Below are 20,495 nucleotides of genomic sequence, written 5' to 3'. Positions count from 1 at the left end.
ATGAAGCAAGTTTTATTTAGATGTATACATACGTATCAATTTCCATATTGCCTGTTCTAAAGATCCGATCCGGTATTGACGCAATCGGCTCTTCATAGCCGATGCCGGGGAGGAGGTAATGAGCCGATCACGGCTCGGATTGACCTATACGCATGTCTGTGCATGCAGGAGTTGGACACGTCACACCTTCCTGATCGGGTGTAGGATCAGGTGGCACGCCTAGCGACTCTCAGCCAGGGCGCGCGCCGGATCACTGGGCCGTTGACCGAGGGACCGGGGCCCACCAGCCGTCCCGGAAGCCTCCCGGCTCCTCGTGTTGCCTGTCGCTGCCCGCCGGCGGGTTTTGACCGACAACAGGCTAGAATAGGGCATTATAACTTATGTTCGAAAATACACCAAGATTTTTCCATGATTGTCTTCATTCAGACGTTAAGAGCATCTAATACTAAATAAATCCGAGATAAATCATATAGCATGAAAAGTAAAGATGAAGATCTTAAAATATTTTTACATTCTTGCATCATTGGCAATATTTGGCTCCACATATGACCTTACTGGCTATGGTTTGTCTTGTAAGAGTTCGTGTCTCTAATTAATATTGCCTCTTGCCTGCATGTATTATATCGTAGATGACACGTCAAGATACAGAAGCTGGGATAATAAATTTTATTCCATCATCTAAAAAATTATAAAACCACAGATTCTACATGCAGAATAATATTTCGCAGAACTACACTTCCAAGCAAGCAATAATTCCATGCTTGCTAACAATATTTGAACTTAAACACTAGTTGTGCATGGCCCCAAACTATGAGAATCCTAACGTTTTGATTTCATATTCTATATAGATGTCGTATCGGCGTTGGATGTATGGTCCTCGCCTTTGCAAGGACTTTATGGATGGTGTTGAAGCCTTCATTAAGAACGCGAAGAAAGATATGGTGGACAATGGTATACAGTATCTCTATTGCCCATGCAAAAATTGCAAAAATGAGAAGCGATATCTTCAAGAGCACGTGTTGAAATCACACTTGATCAAACGTGGATTCATGGAGGATTATCGATGTTGGAATAAACACGGTGAAGAAGGACTTAATGAAGCAGAGAGTAGGGATTCCTATGTGGAGAGGGAGGTCCATAGTGTTGTCGAAGAAGAGGACGACGATGTGGATGAGGCGGATATACTAGGGTTGAGCAATGCCGACATCATGGAACAGGTAGTACTCAAACCCGGCCCCATAATAAAGCTTACAATTAGAATAATAAGGTCGTGCTAATATGACTTTTCATGTCTGGCTTGACAGGTTGATAACATAGAGGAGATGGTTTGCAATGCTGGCAGACACGGCGACGATGAGTTCAAAGGAGCCGAATTCGGAAAGTACAAGAGGATGATCGAAGACTCTAAGAAACCTTTCTATCCTGGTTGTGGATTGAAATACTCAAGGCTATTTGCGATGGTGAAGCTTTTCCAGTTGAAAGCAATCCACGGATGGAGTGATGGCAGTTTCAAGGAGTTGTTAGCACTCCTTAAGGACATGCTTCCACAAGGCAACACCGTCCCTGAGACCGTTTATGAGGCCAAACAGATTATCTGCCCGTTGGGATTGGAGGTGGAAAAGATCCATGCGTGCAAGAATGATTGCATTCTCTATCGTGGCTCGAATTATCAGGACCTTGAGAAGTGCCCTGTTTGTGGACTCGATCGATTCAACCGTAGAAAAGATGGTGGTGATGATGAGGACTGCAACAGAACAAAGGGCGGACCTAAAAAGGTGTTTTGGTACTTTCCAATTGTTCCACGATTGGTGCGCTGGTTTGCAAACAAAAAGGAGTCAGAATTGTTGCGATGGCACAAGGAGAAGCATAAGGTGGACGGGTTGATAAGACATCCTGCTGATGCCACACAATGGCGGAACATAGATTTGCGATATCCTAAATTTGCGGAAGATCCGAGGAATATTAGGATTGCAATGAGCACAGATGGCATGAACCCATTCATGAACAATAGCACACATAGCACCTGGCCAATTGTTCTGACGATATACAACCTTCCACCTTGGTTGTGTAACAAACGGAAGTACATTATGCTGTCGGGCTTGATACCGGGGCCACATCAACCTGGTAATGACATCGACACTTATTTCAGTCCTTTGGTTGACGATCTGAAGTTGCTGTGGTGTGAAGGAGTGGAGGTCTGGGATGAGTACAAGCGTGAGTACTTTCAGCTTCGAGCCATTTTGTTCGCGACTATCAGTGACTCTCCAGCGGCACGGAACTTGTCCGGACAGAGCAAGAAAGTAGGTTGCGGGTGCCCACATTGTTTGAGAGAGACAGACTCTGAGTACTTGAGTGAGTCAAAAAAAATAGTGTACATGGGACATAGACGCTACCTTGGAATGAAACACCCGTTCCGGAACATGTGTGATCACTTCAACGGTAAGGCCGAGAAGAGGCGTCCTCCTCCGCATTTCTCAGGTCATGATGTCTACGAAATGGTTAAGAATGTCCATGTTGTCCTCGGTAAGCGGAAAGGAGAGAAGAAAGGCAAGAGGGGCAAGAAGGTCGTTGTTGAAGAAGATGACATGTGGAAGAAGCAGTCGATTTTCTGGGAGCTACCGTATTGGAAGGACTTAGACATCCGTCACTCTATTGATGTGATGCACGTGGAGAAGAATGTCTGTGAGAGCCTTCTCGGCACATTGCTTAACATGGATGGAAAAACGAAAGATCACGCACATGCACGAGCTGATCTGAAGAAAATGAAAATTAGAGAAGAGTTGTGGCTCAATGATGACTCCGTTAAAGGAATGGAGCTGCCCACATCATGCATCACCCTGTCAAAGAATGAGAAGAAGGAGTTTTGCGAGTTCTTGAAAAGTGTGAAAGTTCCAACTGGCTACTCAACCAACGTCTCGAAGCTTGTATCAATGCCTGATCTAAAGCTATCTCCCGGCATAAAGTCTCATGATTACCATGTATTGCTGACGCAGATGATTGCCGTAGGAATTCGGAATATCCTACCGGTCAATGTTCGGGAGGCTATTATGAACCTGTGCTTTTTCTTTAATGCAATTGGTCAAAAGGTTCTAAGTGAAGAAGATCTTGAGTCATTGGAAAAGAAGCACTATGAAACTTTGTGCGTTCTTGAGATGTATTTTCCACCTGCCTTTTTCGATATCAGCCTTCATTTCACGGGCCATCTTATCAAGGAGATAAAGCTACTTGGTCCTGTGTTCCTTCACCAGATGTATGCGTACGAGAGATTCAACGGCATCTTGAAGTCACTAGTACGAAATCGAGCTTTCCCCGAGGGCAGCATGGTACAAGGATATTGTACAGAGGAAGCCATTGAGTGGGCTCTAAACTACGCTGACCCGAGTAACCCGGTTGGTGTTCCCAAGTCTCGTCATGAGGGGAGGCTCACAGGCACGGGGACGATCGGGAAGAAGGCTATAATTCCAGATCGAGATTTATTTCATAGGGCTCATTTCCACGTGTTGCAACAAATGGACATTGTGTCTGAGTACTTCGATGAGCACAAGGAGCTGTTGCTTAGAGAGAATCCTGTACACAGTGAATCATGGTTAGCAAAGGAACACATGAACAAATTCTGTGGTTGGCTCCGGAATCGAATTTCACGATCAGATACTCCTATAAGTGAACAACTCAAAATTTTGGCTCTTGGTCCTATATTCACCGTTATGACATACCAAGGGTATGACATAAATGGATACACGTTCTACACCGAACGACAAGATAAGAAAAGCATGTATCAGAATAGTGGTGTACGTGTTGATGCTTACGATGTTAACGGAGAGGACAAAACTGCGTACTATGGTCAAATACAAGAGATATGGGAGCTTGACTTTCACGGTTTTAAAATTGCTCTTTTCCGTTGCAATTGGGTTGATGCAAATAGAGGTGTACAAAAAGACAAGTACGGGTTCGTTAGTGTCGATCTTAGCCGTCACGGATACAAGACGGACCCTTTCGTCCTCGCACAACATGTGGCTCAAGTGTTCTATGTTTCTGACACCACAAACAAAAGACTCAAGGTGGTTATACCTGGAAAACGGCGAATCGTCGGTGTTGAGAATGCGGTCGACGAGGAAGAGTTCGATCAGTTTGATGAGATACCTCCTTTCGCCACCTCAATGATCAAGCCAAGAATACCATCGGCCAACGAAACTCCCTACTTGCGCAACGACCATAAAGAAAAAGTCAAGAATTTCAAAAAACCAAGGGATCAACGGAAAGTAGCAAAATGATTGGGCACACAATGTATATTAATTGTTCCTTTGTCAAGTATGGGAATTGTGTGACTTTAATTGTTCCTTTGTGAAATATGGTAAAAATTTGACTTTAATTGTGCCTTTGTGAGATATCAATATGTGTGAATTTTCAGTTCCAGAACTGAATGGTTGTGACTTTAATTGTTCTGGACATTCAGTTCTGGAACTGAACAAGAAAGGCGAGACGCGCGTTACCTACGGCGCGTCGCTCATATACCTACTCCGGGAGGAACCCAGGGACCCTGGGGCACTTGTGCCTAAAGAGAGAAAACAAAAAAGAGTTACACCTCGGGGGCATCAAATGCGAGACGAGCGCTACCTACGGCACGTCGCGCATATCATCATGCGCGACGCGCCGTAGGTACCGCGTGTCGCGCATAAGACCACGAACAGATTGAACGGGTGAGCCCTCGGGGCCCAGTCCCACACCAATGCGCGACGTGCCGTGGGTACCGCGCGTCGCGCATTCCCCGGTATCTGCAATTATTTTTCCGGTTCTATAAGGGGGTCCGGGCGGAAAACACTTGTGCCTCAGAGAGGCAACAAAAAAAAATTACACCCCGGTTGGGGGTCCGGGGCCACCGGGCTCAACCCGCAGGGTACCACGAACAGATTGAACGGGTTCGACCGGCAAGGGAGCCCTCGGGCCACAGACCCACACCGACAGCATGGGCAAAGAGAGGAAACTGCGGCTCAAAGGTACATGTATTGTAAATTCGAAACGGCGAAGACCGCCCAAGCTTATAAGCTGGACGCACTCGCCTTGCGTTGGCGAGGTGGGACAAAATCCCCTCCCAACGCGCGCCTGATCATGCAACCATCTCGGGGGCCTCAAATGCGAGACGCGCGCTACCTACGGCACGTCGCGCATATCATCATGCGCGACGCGCCGTAGGTACCGCGTGTCGCGCATAAGACCACGAACAGATTGAACGGGTGAGCCCTCGGGGCCCAGTCCCACACCAATGCGCGACGTGCCGTGGGTACCGCGCGTCGCGCATTCCTCGGTTAGAACGCGACGCTCGGCCTTCTGGGACTTAGGTCAAATTTTCAAATCAGATACAACCGTTCTCTGCTCCCCGCCGCCGCGCCGTCGTCTCGCGCCGCCCGTCGTCGTTGAGCCAGACCGTCACTCCCTCGCGGCCGTCGTCCCCGGCCCCGCAGCGCCGCTCCGCGCTATCGGCGCCCCCCGGGCCCGAGCTCCCGTCCCCGCGAGTGCCGCCGCCGTCGAGCCTTCCCCGAGCCGTCGCGCCGTCGTCCCCGGCCCCGCAGCGCCGCTCCGCGCTATCGGCGCCCCCCGGGCCCGAGCTCCCGTCCCCGCGAGTGCCGCCGCCGTCGAGCCTTCCCCGAGCCGTCGCGCCGTCGTCCCCGGCCCCGCAGCGCCGCTCCGCGCTATCGGCGCCCCCCGGGCCCGAGCTCCCGTCCCCGCGAGTGCCGCCGCCGTCGAGCCTTCCCCGAGCCGTCGCGCCGTCGTCCCCGGCCCCGCGGCGCCGCCCCAAGCCACCGTAGCGTCGTCCACTGCCGCCGTAGGTGAGCTTTCCCCCTTTCTAATTAGTCACTGTTCATACCCTACACAGAATTTAAATCAAATTATCAAGAGCAAAAAGAGACCAACCTAGCCAAATAAAAAAAAAGAGCGGTTAATGACCAAAGATTGAGTCATATATTTCAAAAAATGGAGATTACTTTGCGAGAATATGTATCACTAAAGCATTAAGCATGTCTAGGCCTAGGTATGGGATTCATGCGGTTACTCTATGGTTGTATCTGATTCGGAGCGTTTACTCTATGGTTGTATCTGTTTATTTTTTCTTTCTCATGTAGGACGATGTCCAGTGGTCCGGACAGTGTGCAGCAAGCTGCAGGCGGTGAGGACAGTGTGCAGCAACCTACAGATGACAGAGCATCATCAGGACGGCCGGCACGGTCACAGTCAGGAGCTAGCACATCTGGTGCTGGCAGAAAGAAAAGGTCACAGACAAAGTGGCCATCAGATGTGAAAAGTTGTGGCCGGCTCAATTCTGAGGCAGCACCCGAAGAATCGTCAGTCTTGGTGAGATTAGCACGGGTTTGTGGCCTCACTGCCCGGCAAAGGGTGCCACTCACCTTGGAACATTTCGATGACTTGTCTTGGGACGACAAAAAGAGAATCTTCGAAAACAATATTCAACCCTATGTTGAATATCCGGTAGAGTTGCACGATAAGGCTACGAAGCATGCTATGAAGATCATCTCTAAAGCCTGGAGGAGCTATAAGAACAAGTAAAGTGTTGTCACTTACTATTGTCATTTACTAACATTTTTTCATTATCTACTGTCACTTATGCAGATTTATTGTTTTGTCGTGCAGGCTTTTAAAGTGTTGGAAGAAGAAAGAGAACCCTTTTGACAAGTATGCGGACTTGACCAAAGAAGCCTGGGACGAGCTTGTTGAAAAGTGGAATACTCCCGAGTTCCAACAGTCAAGTGAGTATTTTCGGGGTCTCCGAGCGCGGAACGAGCTTGACCACCACCTTGGCTCAGCGGGATATGCTGGAAAGCAACGCAAGTGGGAGCAGGAGGATGAGATGCTGGCAGCGAGGGGCATTGAGAATCCCTATGAATCGTTTGAGGGACGGCTGGCACCATTTATGCGTGCTAGATCAAAGCTCACGGAGGATGGCAATATCAATTTCTACAGCACGAGCGCTGAGGAAGTTGCTCAAAGGGCTTTGATGGAGAGCAGCCAAGGTTCAAATGAAGGAGTGAGGGAGTTTGATGCGCTCACCAGGGCTTTGGGAACCCGTGAGCAACGGGGCCGTGTCCGTGGTGTTTCCAGTCAGTTGACCTGGAAGGAGGGGTTCCCTGAACACAAAGGCAGATACCGGAAGCGGACTCGAGACTCCTCATCAAAGGTTGACATAGATGAGATCAAAAAGCAGGTGAAGATGGAGATGTTTGGAGAGCTGAAGACCATCTTCGAGTCTCAGGGATTGTCATTCCCTGATATGCCGGGGAGTACGATGAGTGAAGAGAGAAGGGACAGCTTCGCTTGTACTGCAGCGGGTGCTTCTCAGAGTAGAGGGACAGAGAGGGCAATTGTGCCTACATCAGTGGAGCCGGATACGATAGATGGCTTGGCTCGTCCGACCCGATGCAGTCTTCTCGTGCAGCTGGTCGGAGATTCATCTTTCATGGAGGTCGGGAACGGGCTTGTGTATCCCGGTATGTCCCAGCTTGAAGGTGTCCAGGTCAGTGCATTGGTCTTTGCCTCTCTTTTCTTTTCTCCTATTTCTTTTTGTTTTTTTTCTTTTGGTATGTACAACTTGCTTGAGATTTAAAGGCTTTGTTGTTGTTGTTGATGTTGTTGCAGGTCAGGGCTGATTGTGCTGTGGTCAAGATTGACTACGTGCATGAGTTTGCTAAGAATATCAAGCTGGAGGTGCCACCAGATGACATGACCACCACTTTGCGGGATGCAGTTGCGAGAAGGGTTCAGTGGCGGAGAGCTGGTATTCATATTGATCCAGCAGATGCAGATTCAGTACCGACCAGTCAACCTCAGCCACAGAGTGCTGCAGTGCCACCGACGTTTTCTGAGCCATGCCCACAGCTGCCGGATACACGGGAATCGTTATCGGAACCGCATCCTCCTGTCCCTACTCAGCCTCAGGTTACCCCCCCTCTACCTGTTCCGACAGAGCCAGCTACCGCTCCCAAGAAGCCAAGCAAGGCTAATCCTGTGAGGAAGAAGCAGAGTAGGCCGATGGCGACGAAGCGGGAGATCTCAGAGGGTAAGAAAAAGGTGGAGCGGATAAAACAACCGGTCACAAGGGCTTACACTTCTGAGAATCCAAAGTACAGGGTTGGAAAGGCCTTGCTTAGTGTCTCTGAGCTTCGGGCAGCAGGTCCATATTGTATGGACCTGCACAAGTACTACATGCAAAATGTCAATCAAGCCGAGGAAATCATGGTGTCATACGAAGAGCGGCACTTTCTGCAGCTTGAGGGCAACAGCAACATCTTTATTGTTGCCTGGAGCGATTTGTTCGACCTTTTCAACCTCGACGCTTTGGATCTTTCTCTCATTCGGTGCTTTGCATTGTAAGTCGATTAAGACTTTTTTCCATTTCAATGCATTTGATATACGTTCAACAATTTAAGTCGTTTCTATTTCAATTCATATGGATCGTGTAGGCACATGCAACAAGAGACAAGGCGTCGAACCGGAAAGAAGTGTGGGTACATTGACCCACAGCTGATGACGGTGACATTTATGCTGACAGATAGAGATAGCTTGGTCAGGTGCGCACATGCAACAATTAAACTTGTTTTCATTTCAACTTGTAGCCACATGTAGTCACTTGTTTCCATTTAACACATGTAACCGCTTGTTTCCATTTCAACTTGGTTAGGTACATGGTGAAGTGCATGGGAGTACATGCTGACAAGGAGCACATTGTGGTGCCGTACAACCCAGGCAACCATTGGGTTACACTCATCATCAATGTCAGGAGCAAGCAAGTCTTCTACCTTGACTCGAGCATTCCATCAGATGAGTCGGGCGCGCCTCAGATACGTGATTATTCTCTAGTCATCTCAATCCTTGACGAGTAAGTTTGTTGTTTGCTTTAGTTTTTTATCATTTGCCCATTTCAGAAGCATTTGTAATATAACATCCGGATGTCTGTGTTTAGGTCTCTTGACAGGCATCTTAGGGCCAAAGAAGGATACAAAGAGCAACGTCAAGCTGCGTTTACACATCACACCGCGTGGACGGTAACTACTATAACTAAATCGCTTTACTATTACGATGTTTTCTTGGTTCTAAGTGTCGCAAAATGCTAATTTCTATCTATCTTTGACATGTAGTGCACACGGCAACCCTCGGGTAACTCATGTGGGTTCTATGTTTGCCACAACATGCTTCTAGTTGCAGAGAAACCGGATTTCACGGTAAGAATTATCACATGTTATAATTAAAAAAAATCTGTCTTCATCTTGTATTCTAACTGCTTGTAATTATATTTCGAAGGACGAAGATGATTATTTCAATCAAACGACGCTTGGTAACGTGAAGGATATCCGAGAGAGGCTAGCGGGATTCCTCATGATGGAGGTGGTCAACACAAAGGGGGAGTTCCATCCACGATAGCACGGCCCGCGACATTGAGCTAGATTGAGAGACTTGCTTTGCATGTACTCTATTGTTCCTATCGATCATTGTTGCTAATTGATTGTACATGTGTTATATAATACCATCTTTCCTTGTGTGTATCGCACTATGTGAATTGTATGGATGCGTGCGATGATTGCGGTGAATTCTGTGAATTGAAATCTTTTGCAGGTATTTGATTGCAGCTGCCAAATCCTGCCTAGTTCCAGGATGCAGCTGGGGAAAGAAAAGGCCCCTGTTGGAGGTAGACTAATGCAAGACACGCCTCGCTTGGGGCGCGACTCTCAATAGGCTCCCAGGGCCACCTGTGTGAAGCCAAAGCGAGACGAGCCGTAAATGAGGCGCGTCTCCCATCTGTGACTAATGCGAGACCCGTCTAGTCTAGAGCGCGTCTCGCATTTGGCTCCCAGTGGCGCCTGTGTGAAGCCAAGGCGAGACGCGCTGTAAGTGAGGCGCGTCTCCCATCTGTGACTAATGCGAGACCCGCCTAGCCTAGAGCGCATCTCGCATTTGGCTCCCAGGAGTGCCTGTGTGAAGCCAAGGCGAGACGCGCCGTAAATGAGGCGCGTCTCCCATCTTTGACTAATGCGAGACCCGCCTAGCCTAGAGCGCGTCTCGCATTTTGCTCCCAGGGAAGCCTGTGTGAAGCCAAGGCGAGACGCGGCGTAAGTGAGGCGCGTCTCTCATCTTAGACTAATGCGAGACCGCCTAGCCTAGAGCGTGTCTTGCATTTGGCTCCCAGGGAAGCCTGTGTGAAGCCAAGGCGAGACGAGCCGTAAGTGAGGCGCGTCTTGCGTTTTGGTAATCTGAGACGCGCGTGAGGCGGGACGCGACCCCTGCGCGTCTAGCATTTTGCCTAGGGCGCGTCTCAGATCAGGGCTTCTGGCGTAGTGCGTTCTTGCGTGCACTGTACAAACCAGAGCGTATACCCGCGGTCAACATAATGTCGTCTTAAACTTGACTTGGACAGGGTCAAGATGTTGCAACAGTACTGGTCCACTAGATCTTCAGAGAGGTCCAGGTCCCCGCGCGCTTGTTTTCGTGTGGACTTGTGCTGACTCTGAGTCAACGTACTGTATCTGTTTGGCTATCTACTAGTTCCCCCATTTGGTTTCGAAAACTTCCAAGTTCTCGCGACAAAAATAAACTTGCAGACAAGCTTCAGTTTGGCTGAACATATCGTTCACACAGAATTAAAATTGATACCCGGTCCTTCTTTGTGTATACAGTATGCCAGTACCCACTTATTCATTTTTTTTTGTTGAAAATAAACCACTTATTCATTTCGTTATTTATTTATATGGTTGCAAAAAAAGTTATTCATACATGCAGTAGTATATGTATATGCAGTATTCGAAGCATGCGTAGAAATCCGGCCTGTATGCTGCTACTCCTGCGTCACTTAATTTCATGCGAAATTAATCGGGTAGACCGGTGTCTTGTCCGGATTGAACAGCCCGAACTTCTTCTCCGTGGGGTCGCCGCCCTTCCCGTCCTCGTTGAACATGGCGAACACGTACACCTCCATCGGGCCCGGCTTCCTCGGCGTGCCCTTGCCGGCGTGGCTGATCAGGTTCTGGTTGTACGTCCGCGCGTTCTCCACGCTGGCGCCCCTCCCGTCGGCCGACGGCCACCCGCTCTCCGACACCACGACGTCCACGCTGCCGCCGCCGACCTTGTCCAGCGCCGCGTGGACGGCGTCCACCATCGCGTCGAAGAGGTTCGTGTAGGTGAGCCCGTTGGTGTCGCTCACCGTCGTGGAGCTCGGCTCGAACAGCGCGTAGTTGAGGTCGATGCCCTGGCTGTCCTTGTAGGCGAAGTAGGGGTACACGTTCGCCAGCAGCGGCGCGCCGGTGCTGGCGAGGAACCGCACGATGGGCGACATCACGGAGGGGTTCCTGAACACGCCGTTGGAGGGCGGCGAGGAGTTGTCGTCGAGCACGTCCATCTTCACCGCCGTCGACACCTTGATGCGGTCGGCGAGGTTGGCCGACGTCAGGGCGTCGTGGACGTTCTGCATGGCCTGGAGGACCGAGGCTGCGCCGTCCACCTCGTTCCCGACGACGATGTACCTGATGTTGACGTCCGGGTAGTAGGCCTGCACGTTGTCCTTGACCCAGGACGCCGCGGAGGCGGGGTTGGCGGCGAGGTCGGCGAGATGTTCGTTGCCGACGTCGAGGGCGAGGCCGATGCCCGAGCCGCGCAGGGCGTTGAGGACCTCCTGGTCGGCGAAGTAGAAGCGCATGTTGCCGATGCCCTTGGACTTGTAGAGCTGCACGACTTCGCTCTTGGACCGGAGGCCGCTGCCCATCACGCCGTAGCACACGCCGATGGCTCGCACACCTGCACGCAGCCAGAAAACATGGGTTCAGTGAATCTCCGAGGTGTTCCCTCTACGCTAGCCAGATGCATGGTTCACCGGAGCTCAAGATCGAAGATGGATACTTGTTGCGGTGGCGGCGAATGCCGCAACGACCAATGCGGCTGTGAGCACGGGAGCAACGCCTCGCTTAGCCATCTTCTTCGACGCCGACCGGCCTCTGCAACCGCTGCAAGTATCCAGAGATCGCTCTTGCAGTCAGTTGGATGCTCATCACAACGCAACCCTGATTGTATTTATAGCCGTACAAGCAGCCTGCCTGCTGGCTGCTGGATGGAACTTGGAATTTTCTATTCGAGATTTTTTTTTTGGAATTTTCAGCCCTGGCAAATGAGACTGTGGTGAGCAGAGTTGGCTACCGTGCAATTAGCCGTAAAGACCGGGCAGGGTCAGCTGATCGAAGAAATGGCGCGCCCATGGCCACCGAAGCATGCTTCCTTGTGCAAATTTTGCATCCTCGGAGAGAGAGGACAGGGACGCAGAAGTGCAAGTACAGAGAGGGCGCAGACTTGGGAGACCTCTGCAGACTCTGCCAAAGTTTTCCAATGCCAACCAGGACTTGGCGCTACGGTCCGCGAGCGTGTCGCGCAGGAAACAATCAATGCGCGCGGCGAGTCTTGTACGCCAGTTCTTGTGGTCAACACACGTATGGATGCAAAGCTGGAATGCCAGGCTATCAAGCCGCGTAGCAACAGGAATTCCATGGTATCAACATAAGAATTTCAGGAGAAACCGGTTCACATTTATCTAACATAGGAACTAGCAGCATTGGAGGGAATGGCCCTCGATTCACTGAGGTAAAATCCAGTAAGTTACAGAGCAAGAAGCTAATAATACAATGGTATCATATATAAATCTACTATGAATACATGATACAATCATACAACAATGCCACACGCAGAGATCAAGACAAATTGACTAACAATGCATTAGCCTCTCTAATTGACACCCTTAATCGCACTTCCTTTGTAGAATAAATGGTAGAATAGATACTTAAAATGATTCCCCGGCAGTGCAGTGTGCCCCAATCCCCAATTTTGTTCTCAGATGTTATAAAAACTGTACCCAGTCAAGGTGACGACTGACGAGAAAAGTTCAGAGCCAGCCAACTTCCAGTGGCCTTCGCTTGTCACCTTCGAAGGAACTGATTTCTCACGGTATTGCAGATCTCATCTGCCACACCGGTGTTTTCATGTAGGAATTTCTCAGCTTCTGCCTTGCCAGGCAGGAACACGCCGTTGATCCAATACCCAGACCCCTCCTTCACAACAACTCCGACAGAAGAAGCCATCTCCAGGATCTCAGATTCATGGCAGATCCCCTTCCCAAATCTGATGTCAATACCGGCTTCCTTCAGACTCGCTGGAGCTAATTTGTTCTTCATGATTTGCACTGAAATACTAATGCCAGTAGCCTGCATAAGCACAATGCATTGGTATCAGCATAAGTTTGACGTGTTATCATGAGGCTGTGTGTAAGACACCTACCTGGTCTTCATTATAGCGCAGTTCCCTTCTTGACGTCCTCATTCTGACTGCAGCATAGAATCCTAACGCGTTACCACCGCAAGGCACCTCCTTGTAGATCCCAGGAAAGTGATTTGAGCTCAACTTCGTTCTAACCTACGAATATCACCAATAAATATAGCCCAAATAAGGCAGAAACATTGTTGCCCTTATGTTAATAAGAAACCAAGATACATAAACAAGGCCATACCTGATTCACAAAAATAATAAGTGATTCAGAGCGACACAAAGTGTACTGAATTTTCCTAAGCGCCCGAGTCATCAAACGGGATTGTATGTCTTCAAAATTCGTGTATATTTCACCTTCCATTTCACATTTGGGGATAAGTGCTGCCACCTGTCACAAGTCCAATAAAAGCAAGGTAAATAATGGTGTGTGCCACGCAAATATACTGAGGTTGGTGAACATTGCAATAGCAAATCAAGCAATAGATATATGAAAATAGGATTTCCAGGCCTCAAAAGAAGGAAAAGAAAAAAAAATAAAAGAAAGAGAAGAAGGTATGCCCAGACAGTGCTATCAGCAGTTCCTCTAATCCATATTCTAGCACTGTGTTACTTGGCGGAGCATACCTTCATAATAAGTAAGGAACTGAAGTCATAACATAAATATATGAAAAAGATGTAGGAAGTAACATACACTATCCACAACAACAACAGCAACAGATCCACCAACAAGAGTGTTTACAATGCTCAAAGAATTTTCAGCAGAATCAGGTTGGGCTATTAAGAGCCTTTCACTGTCTACACCAATAGCTTCCGCAAACGAAGGGTTAAAAGCATTTTCTGCATCAATATAAGCGCAATAACCTGCAAATATGCAGTCGTAATGCCAATCAGGTATGATAATATTCAGTAATAAGAGAAGGCAGTAGTAAATATCTTGCGCGAAGAAAGAAAGAAAATTTCAATAGATTCGTCTGTCTAAAATAATAAATAGTAAGAACAGGAGCACACTTGCTGACAATCTTTACTGATGCTTGTAAAGTAAAATCATAAAATCTGGCAAGAGGGATATAATATAAATGTATTGATAAAGATCACCAACCATACTAGGTAGCCCCGTAGTATGAAAGAAGTCAAAAATGGAGAAAAGATTTCAGGAGTATAAAATAAAATATTTTCCTATTTGGATTTTTTTTCCAATAAATTACGCAAAGCATTAAAAGCGGAAGGAAAAATAGAGCGTCATAAAAGAAACTCAGACCTCCATTCTTTTGAGCTTCCTTGACAACATGAAGTGCAAGTGTTGTCTTCCCAGATGCCTCTTTCCCAAATATCTCCACCATTCTACCCTGTAGAGATACTCTAATCAGTAATTTGCGAAGCAGCACCAAAATTACATAATGATAGACATCAAGTTCAATACAATCTACTGCCATGGATCAAATTTCTCGAGGAAATGTTGCTATTCAACACATTACGCTGACCAGGGAAAGACAGCTATAAAGACATGGGCAATTATGATGGCAGCATTTCTAGGCAAGAGATCCTGTCAAGAAGAAATTTTAGGCAAGAGATAAGCATAAATGTGTTCTGGTGCTTATATTTTACTGAGCAGATACGCTGAAGAAAAAAAGTGGACTTTTGTAGACAAGGACTATTACTAAACTAGCATGCTTACCAATTGCAAAGACAAGGACCTTTGCCACTAAATAAACTAGTTCGACTCTTGATGGCGGTTAAATCGATGCATAGAGTAGATAGGCATCAAAAGATACAAAGAACAACATGACTTTTAAAACTTACTGGTGTTGACAGGAATAACGAGGTACTGTATGCAATCCATTAAGTGTATGAAGTTTGTTTCTTATGTTTAATATCAACAGGGGATATGAAACATTAAAGCATCAAGTGAATACCTCTAGAAATATAAAACAATATAGTATATCACATGGATACTTAAAAATGATATGGGAACACATTATGACCTTTGGTAATCCTCCAGTGCTGAGAGCAAGATCAAGCTTAAGAGAGCCGGTAGAGATGACAGATGCACGCCTTGTTCGGGAAAATCGCTCCAAGCATAGATTAGATTCTCTATCAAAATCACTGGCAAGTTGAGAGACAGCAACATTTAGTGACGACTCCTTCTCAAGAGCTTTTGCATCATCAAGTGGGGGGTCACTCTCATAGTCTAACTGCATATCAACTGGAAATTTGTAGAAATTCCTGAGTAACGTTGCAACTCACAAGGTATTGTGGATACAGAACGCTAATGAATAATCGTTCAACTTTGGAAATTATCAATTCTCTGCTACCATACTTCGACAAGTTGCTTCATAAAAGGAACAGTGGAATCTTTTATGGTAGAAACGCTAACAGTAAGAACCATTTGAGCAATGATACGGTAAATGGGTATACCTGTGGTTGACATCGAACAACCCTTAGACCAAAACGGACAAAATGTCTCTCTTTCCCCACTCTAGAAAATCACAGAGAAGAAAAGGTGATCAGCAATTGTGCAAATATCTTGAAATATGAGCAAATTAACAATTGTGGAACTCCAGTTATGAAATCAGTGAGACATATACGAAACAGAAAAGCAGAAACTAGAAAATAGTTCCTCTCCTTCTGATTGAAAATTCTCCATTACAAAAAAGCTACAGATCCCTATCACATGGCAACAAGCCACAAGCCCAGCAGAGATGGAGCGGAGAGAGATGTGGGGGCAAACCTGGCGGGGAAAGCGGCGGAGAGAAGAGGGTGCGGATGCTGCGGAGTTACTCCAGCCCGCGCGGGAGAGCTTGGCGGCGGCGCCGGCGGCTCGTCGGAGGAGAGTGGAGGAAGAGGAGAGGAGCCCTCGCATGGCGGCGGCTGTCTCGGAGCCGTGGGCCGCGCGCGCGCTGGGCTGCTGGAGCCGCCTTCCTACGCCGCCGCTTAGCGTAGTGGGAGTGGGAGTAGGCTGCATGGGCTCGCCTAGTCTTCTAGGCCTGCGTGATCGGCCCAATCCAGATAGGCCGGCCGACCCTAACAGCAAGCGGCCAAACGGGCCGCCACTCACAGGCCCTGCTGAGCCCATCATCTGCCACGATGCGACACCGTCGTCCGTTTGGGCCTCCTTATCCCATGTGGGAAAAAACGTTGTATATTTTTTTCGAAAGACGTCTAAAAAAACATTGTAAATTGAACGGTTGTGTGAAGAGATCAGATCAAAGGAATCCCGAATCCCCAATATTATTATGATCATCATCATCAATCATTACTACAACACCACCTAATCAAAATCAAATTGCGACTCCAAACAAGAAACGGAGCCATTACAGGTCAACATTGGTGATGGGCCCTTGGAACCAGAACCGGGCGTGGAGCACCCAGGCGCCGACGCTGAGCAACAGCACGCCGCCGACGAGGGCCGCCGTGTAGTTGAAGTTGTCCTCCGCGACGGGGTACGCCACGGGCAGGGAGAAGAGCACGGTGACGAGGGCCACCCAGGTGACGGCGACCCAGCCGACGAGGAGGCCATATTTCCCGAGGTGGAACGGCCCCGGAACGAAGGATCTCCGGGCGGTGGTCACACGGAAGACGATGGGCAGCGCGTAGGCGATGTACTGCCCGACGGTGGCGATGGAGACCATGGCCTGGAATGCCACCTGGCTCCCCAGTGACTGTCAATGAAGCACAAAATGAGCCATGTTATGAGATGGCATGTAAGTGTGCTGCAACCACTTGAAGTTCTTCAGAAATGAGGGCAGGGCGCGCGCACACCGTGAGCGCCATGACGAACGCCACGGCCACGGAGAGCCAGACAACGTTGAAGGGGACCTCCTGCTTGTTCACCCGGTACCAGAAGCGCGAGAATGGCATCGCACGGTCCCTGGAGAAGGCGTACCCCATCCTGCGTGTACATTCAGATTGGGTTTCAGAAAGATAGGCGGAAAACAATGGAGGTAACTGTCAGATAGCACTGCGCTTACCTTGAGTTGCTAGTTATGCACGCACAGCCGCAGAGGAAGGTGGCGATTGCAACGATTCCCAAGCAGACGAGCCCTCCGAAGCCGGTGCCGAACCTCCTGTGGAAGGCGGTGTAGAGAGCCTGCGCGACGGCGTACCCGCCGGCGTCGTTGCCGGGGTCCAGGAGGGACCGGATGTCCTCCGTCATGATCGACGTCAGGGCCACCAGGTAGATCCACCCGAACACGCTGGACAGAGCAACAGAAGTTATGATCCCCATTGGGCCGCTCCAGTCAGCGTTCTTCGTCTCCTCTGTCTGCACTTGCAAACAGATGCATCATCAACCTTCATGCCGCGTGCTTCTGTTAGTTTTCGTTTGTCTGAAATTCTGAATGCGTAGCTAAAAAGATTTACTACCATATGTGCGGATGCATCGTAGCCAATAACAGAGTACTGGCTCATTAGCAGCCCCACAGCTAGAATGTAAGCCTTGTCTTGGATCCCTGTGGCATCGTCTACGTTGAAATGGGTGAAGATAAACCTCGCACTTGCTCTCTCCTTAGCAACTGCTGGAATCAAGATGACCAGAACAAGTATGCCTACCATGCATCCGATCCATCCGGTTAATACCAATGATCAATGTGTGCATTCAAATGTTATAGTTCTTTTAAAGGGAACTAGCAAGAATAACTACTTGTAGCTTGCTTAAACCTTTTTTTTGCATAGATACAAATTTACATTTGTTGTGAGAAGGATAATACCTGCTGCATTCCAAAATGCTCCAAGCTGGCCAAACCATGCCATGTATTGGATAGGGAGGCTGTTGATCAGCCCGTGTACGACAAGGATGGCACCATAGATGGCCAGTACGACATACTTGGAGGCCATGTAGCCGCCACCGTTCTGTCCCCCGGTGCCAAGCAGGACGATCACTTGCACAAGCTGCGCCAAGGAGAAGTCGATGCTCGTGGTAGCAGCCCACTGTGTGACAGTTTAATCAAGAAGGTCAACGCTAGCTAGCTACATGATTGATGCACTAATGACTCGTGGTCACGAAATTTTCAGAGGATTGATATCAGTGATTGTATGCTATATACTACACTGAATGTAAACTCTCTTTTTTTGAAAAGTTATACTGAATATAAACTGAAAGTGCGGCCAGCCGGTCAGCATATGGAAGCCACATGCCAGGATGGCCGCTTAGCAGCCAGGTGACGGTCCAAGCACGCAAGACCAAATTTAATATACTCCCAAGCTAGTATGATCTAAAAGAAAAGCCTGGTATATGTAGATTGACCAATGGCCAGCGTACCTGTCCCACGATGTTGAACCTGCAATGCAGAACACAAGATTAAAATTAGGGTAGGCGTTCTTGAAAGTCATCGCTTTTATATTAATCGCATATTGTTCGTTTTCTATATATACTTGACGATGTCCATCATTGATTATTCTTGGAGGTGTCTAAATATTTAATTGTGAGCTAGCTACAAAAATGGCAAACGATAGATTCATAGTAGCGGAAAATTCCGAGCAGAACGCACCATCCCGTGACCCAGGAAGCGAGGGGCGCCCAGTCCTTGCCGGCGAGCTTGGCGCTCCAGTAGTAGAGCCCGCCAGAGGTCGGGTACGCCGAGCAGATCTCCGCCATGGACAGCGCGACGCAGCCGTTGAACAAGGTCACCGCGAACCACCCGAGCGTCATGGACACCGGGCCGCCGTAGCGCAGGCCCGTGTTGAATGTTATCGTCACGCCCATCATCACGGAGATGATCGAGAAGGACAGGGCGAAGTTGGAGAGAACGCTACATGGAGTAGAAACATTCAATAGCGAAAGGATTGGAGGAGCAGGGGATGGGGGCTCATCGATGGAAGCACTTACGAGAGGCCGCGCCTGAGCTCCTGCTTGTAGCCCAGCTGGTGCAGCCGGGCGCGGTCCGGATCCGCCGGCGGCAGCTCCAGGGAGCGGCGGGACACGGCCATCGTCAGCTCTCCGGCGGAGCAGGCACGTCGATCCTCTGCAGGTGCCGCAGGTTGCTCCTGCTATCTACTGATGCTAGTCTAGTTTATCTTTGAGAAAATTCCCTGCAACACCCTCAAACAAATCACGCTTCCTTCTATAGCCCTGCAAAATTGCAACTTCCCTGATTTTATTTTCCTTCCCTTCCATGGTCCTACCATTACATCTACAATTAACTCCCACTTAAATAACTGTGAAAAGACAATAGTACCTATGGAGAGCCCTCCGCCGCGCCCCTGGGGTGACTCTGCTCCCGAGTCTGCACGCCGCCGCCCGCCGCCCGCGCGCCGCCGCCCACCAGCCGCTCGCCGCCCGCCGTCCGCGCGCCGCCCGCCTCTGCTCCGGTCGGGGCTCACGGGATAGGATAGCGGAGATGGGGTCGGGGTGTGTGTGGGAGTGGCAGGGGTAGTTCAGTCCAATAAATTTTTGCTTCTCATCTCAAACCTCAAATCCTAACAGATTGGCCTAACAGGTCTAACAGGAGGCCATGGAAGAGAACGAAAATAAAAGAAGATCATAAAAGGGCGTTTCAGTTTTTCAGAACCATAGAAGAAAGCGTGATTTGTTCCAGTACCTTCCAGAGAATTCTCCCTTTATCTTTGGCGCCGCGCACGCACTCCAAGGAGTCAACGCAAGCGACTGGGAGCAGCCACGTCGCCAACATCCCATACTGGCCGGTTTTTTCTACTGTAGACCATTCTACGCTAGCTGTCGCTTCAAAATTGCTAATATGGAGCAAAGTTTCAAAATTATGAAAGTCACCGATCACTACGGGAAACGAGAACTTTGAGTGTCAAAAATACTCGGTAAAGCTCCAAAAACACTCAGCAAAGGCTTTTACCGAGTGTTGCACTCGGCAAAGGACACGCGGAAGAGAAAATATCGGCAAAGGGGACTTTGCCGAGTGCATTTCGACGGGCACTCGGTGAAGCCTTTGCCGAGCGTAAAGTTCCGCACTCAACAAAATTTAAGCGCCGTGACGGAGCAGGGGCATAACGGACGATTTGCTGAGTGCTAGGTCCTTGGCACTCGGCAAAGAGATAATCTTTGCCGAGCGCCGGCGCTGAGGCACTCGGCAAAGATTGTTACTTTGCCGAGCGCCAAGGACCTGGCACTCGGCAAAGATAGCTTCTTTGCCGAGTGCCGTTAACCTGGTACTCGGCAAAGATCGTTACTTTGCCGAGTGACAGATACCTGGCACTCGGGAAATATGGTTTCTTTGCCGAGT

At 48.9% G+C, this 20,495-nt stretch overlaps 5 protein-coding genes across 5 annotated transcripts; 2 read left to right on the top strand and 3 right to left on the bottom strand.

Annotated features, from left to right (window-relative positions):
• Window positions 1-7,083: 7,083 nt before the first annotated feature.
• LOC112895765 lies at window positions 7,084-8,036 on the top strand. Its single transcript, XM_025963756.1, has 3 exons — window positions 7,084-7,525; window positions 7,648-7,947; window positions 8,022-8,036. The coding sequence occupies exons 1-3, from the start codon at window positions 7,223-7,225 to the stop codon at window positions 8,034-8,036; spliced, it is 618 nt and encodes a 205-aa protein (XP_025819541.1). The 5' UTR covers window positions 7,084-7,222.
• On the top strand, window positions 7,969-8,685 carry LOC112893154. Its single transcript, XM_025960332.1, has 2 exons — window positions 7,969-8,378; window positions 8,472-8,685. The coding sequence occupies exons 1-2, from the start codon at window positions 8,041-8,043 to the stop codon at window positions 8,632-8,634; spliced, it is 501 nt and encodes a 166-aa protein (XP_025816117.1). The 5' UTR covers window positions 7,969-8,040; the 3' UTR covers window positions 8,635-8,685.
• A 2,029-nt stretch (window positions 8,686-10,714) lies between these two features.
• On the bottom strand, window positions 10,715-12,107 carry LOC112893148 (glucan endo-1,3-beta-glucosidase GII-like). The gene is made up of 2 exons (XM_025960326.1): window positions 11,896-12,107; window positions 10,715-11,793 (listed from the first exon to the last, which is right to left on the bottom strand). Exons 1-2 carry the CDS (start codon window positions 11,966-11,968, stop codon window positions 10,859-10,861), a joined length of 1,008 nt encoding a protein of 335 aa, XP_025816111.1. The 5' UTR covers window positions 11,969-12,107; the 3' UTR covers window positions 10,715-10,858.
• A 443-nt stretch (window positions 12,108-12,550) lies between these two features.
• LOC112893143 (DNA repair protein recA homolog 2, mitochondrial) lies at window positions 12,551-16,218 on the bottom strand. The gene is made up of 8 exons (XM_025960319.1): window positions 16,034-16,218; window positions 15,721-15,781; window positions 15,288-15,508; window positions 14,564-14,651; window positions 13,997-14,166; window positions 13,547-13,693; window positions 13,318-13,452; window positions 12,551-13,244 (listed from the first exon to the last, which is right to left on the bottom strand). Exons 1-8 carry the CDS (start codon window positions 16,163-16,165, stop codon window positions 12,960-12,962), a joined length of 1,239 nt encoding a protein of 412 aa, XP_025816104.1. The 5' UTR covers window positions 16,166-16,218; the 3' UTR covers window positions 12,551-12,959.
• Window positions 16,219-16,508: 290 nt separating this feature from the next.
• Window positions 16,509-19,317, bottom strand: LOC112893141 (amino-acid permease BAT1 homolog). The gene is made up of 8 exons (XM_025960317.1): window positions 19,130-19,317; window positions 18,792-19,052; window positions 18,563-18,581; window positions 18,012-18,231; window positions 17,668-17,849; window positions 17,274-17,566; window positions 17,065-17,194; window positions 16,509-16,964 (listed from the first exon to the last, which is right to left on the bottom strand). Exons 1-8 carry the CDS (start codon window positions 19,228-19,230, stop codon window positions 16,617-16,619), a joined length of 1,554 nt encoding a protein of 517 aa, XP_025816102.1. The 5' UTR covers window positions 19,231-19,317; the 3' UTR covers window positions 16,509-16,616.
• Between the last annotated feature and the right edge of the window lie 1,178 nt (window positions 19,318-20,495).

This window comes from Panicum hallii, chromosome 5 (genome assembly GCF_002211085.1).
Source record: "Panicum hallii strain FIL2 chromosome 5, PHallii_v3.1, whole genome shotgun sequence".
Lineage (NCBI taxonomy): Eukaryota > Viridiplantae > Streptophyta > Magnoliopsida > Poales > Poaceae > Panicum > Panicum hallii.
The sequence above is the reverse complement of the archived record's forward strand: the minus strand, read 5'-3'. Positions and strand labels throughout refer to the sequence as shown.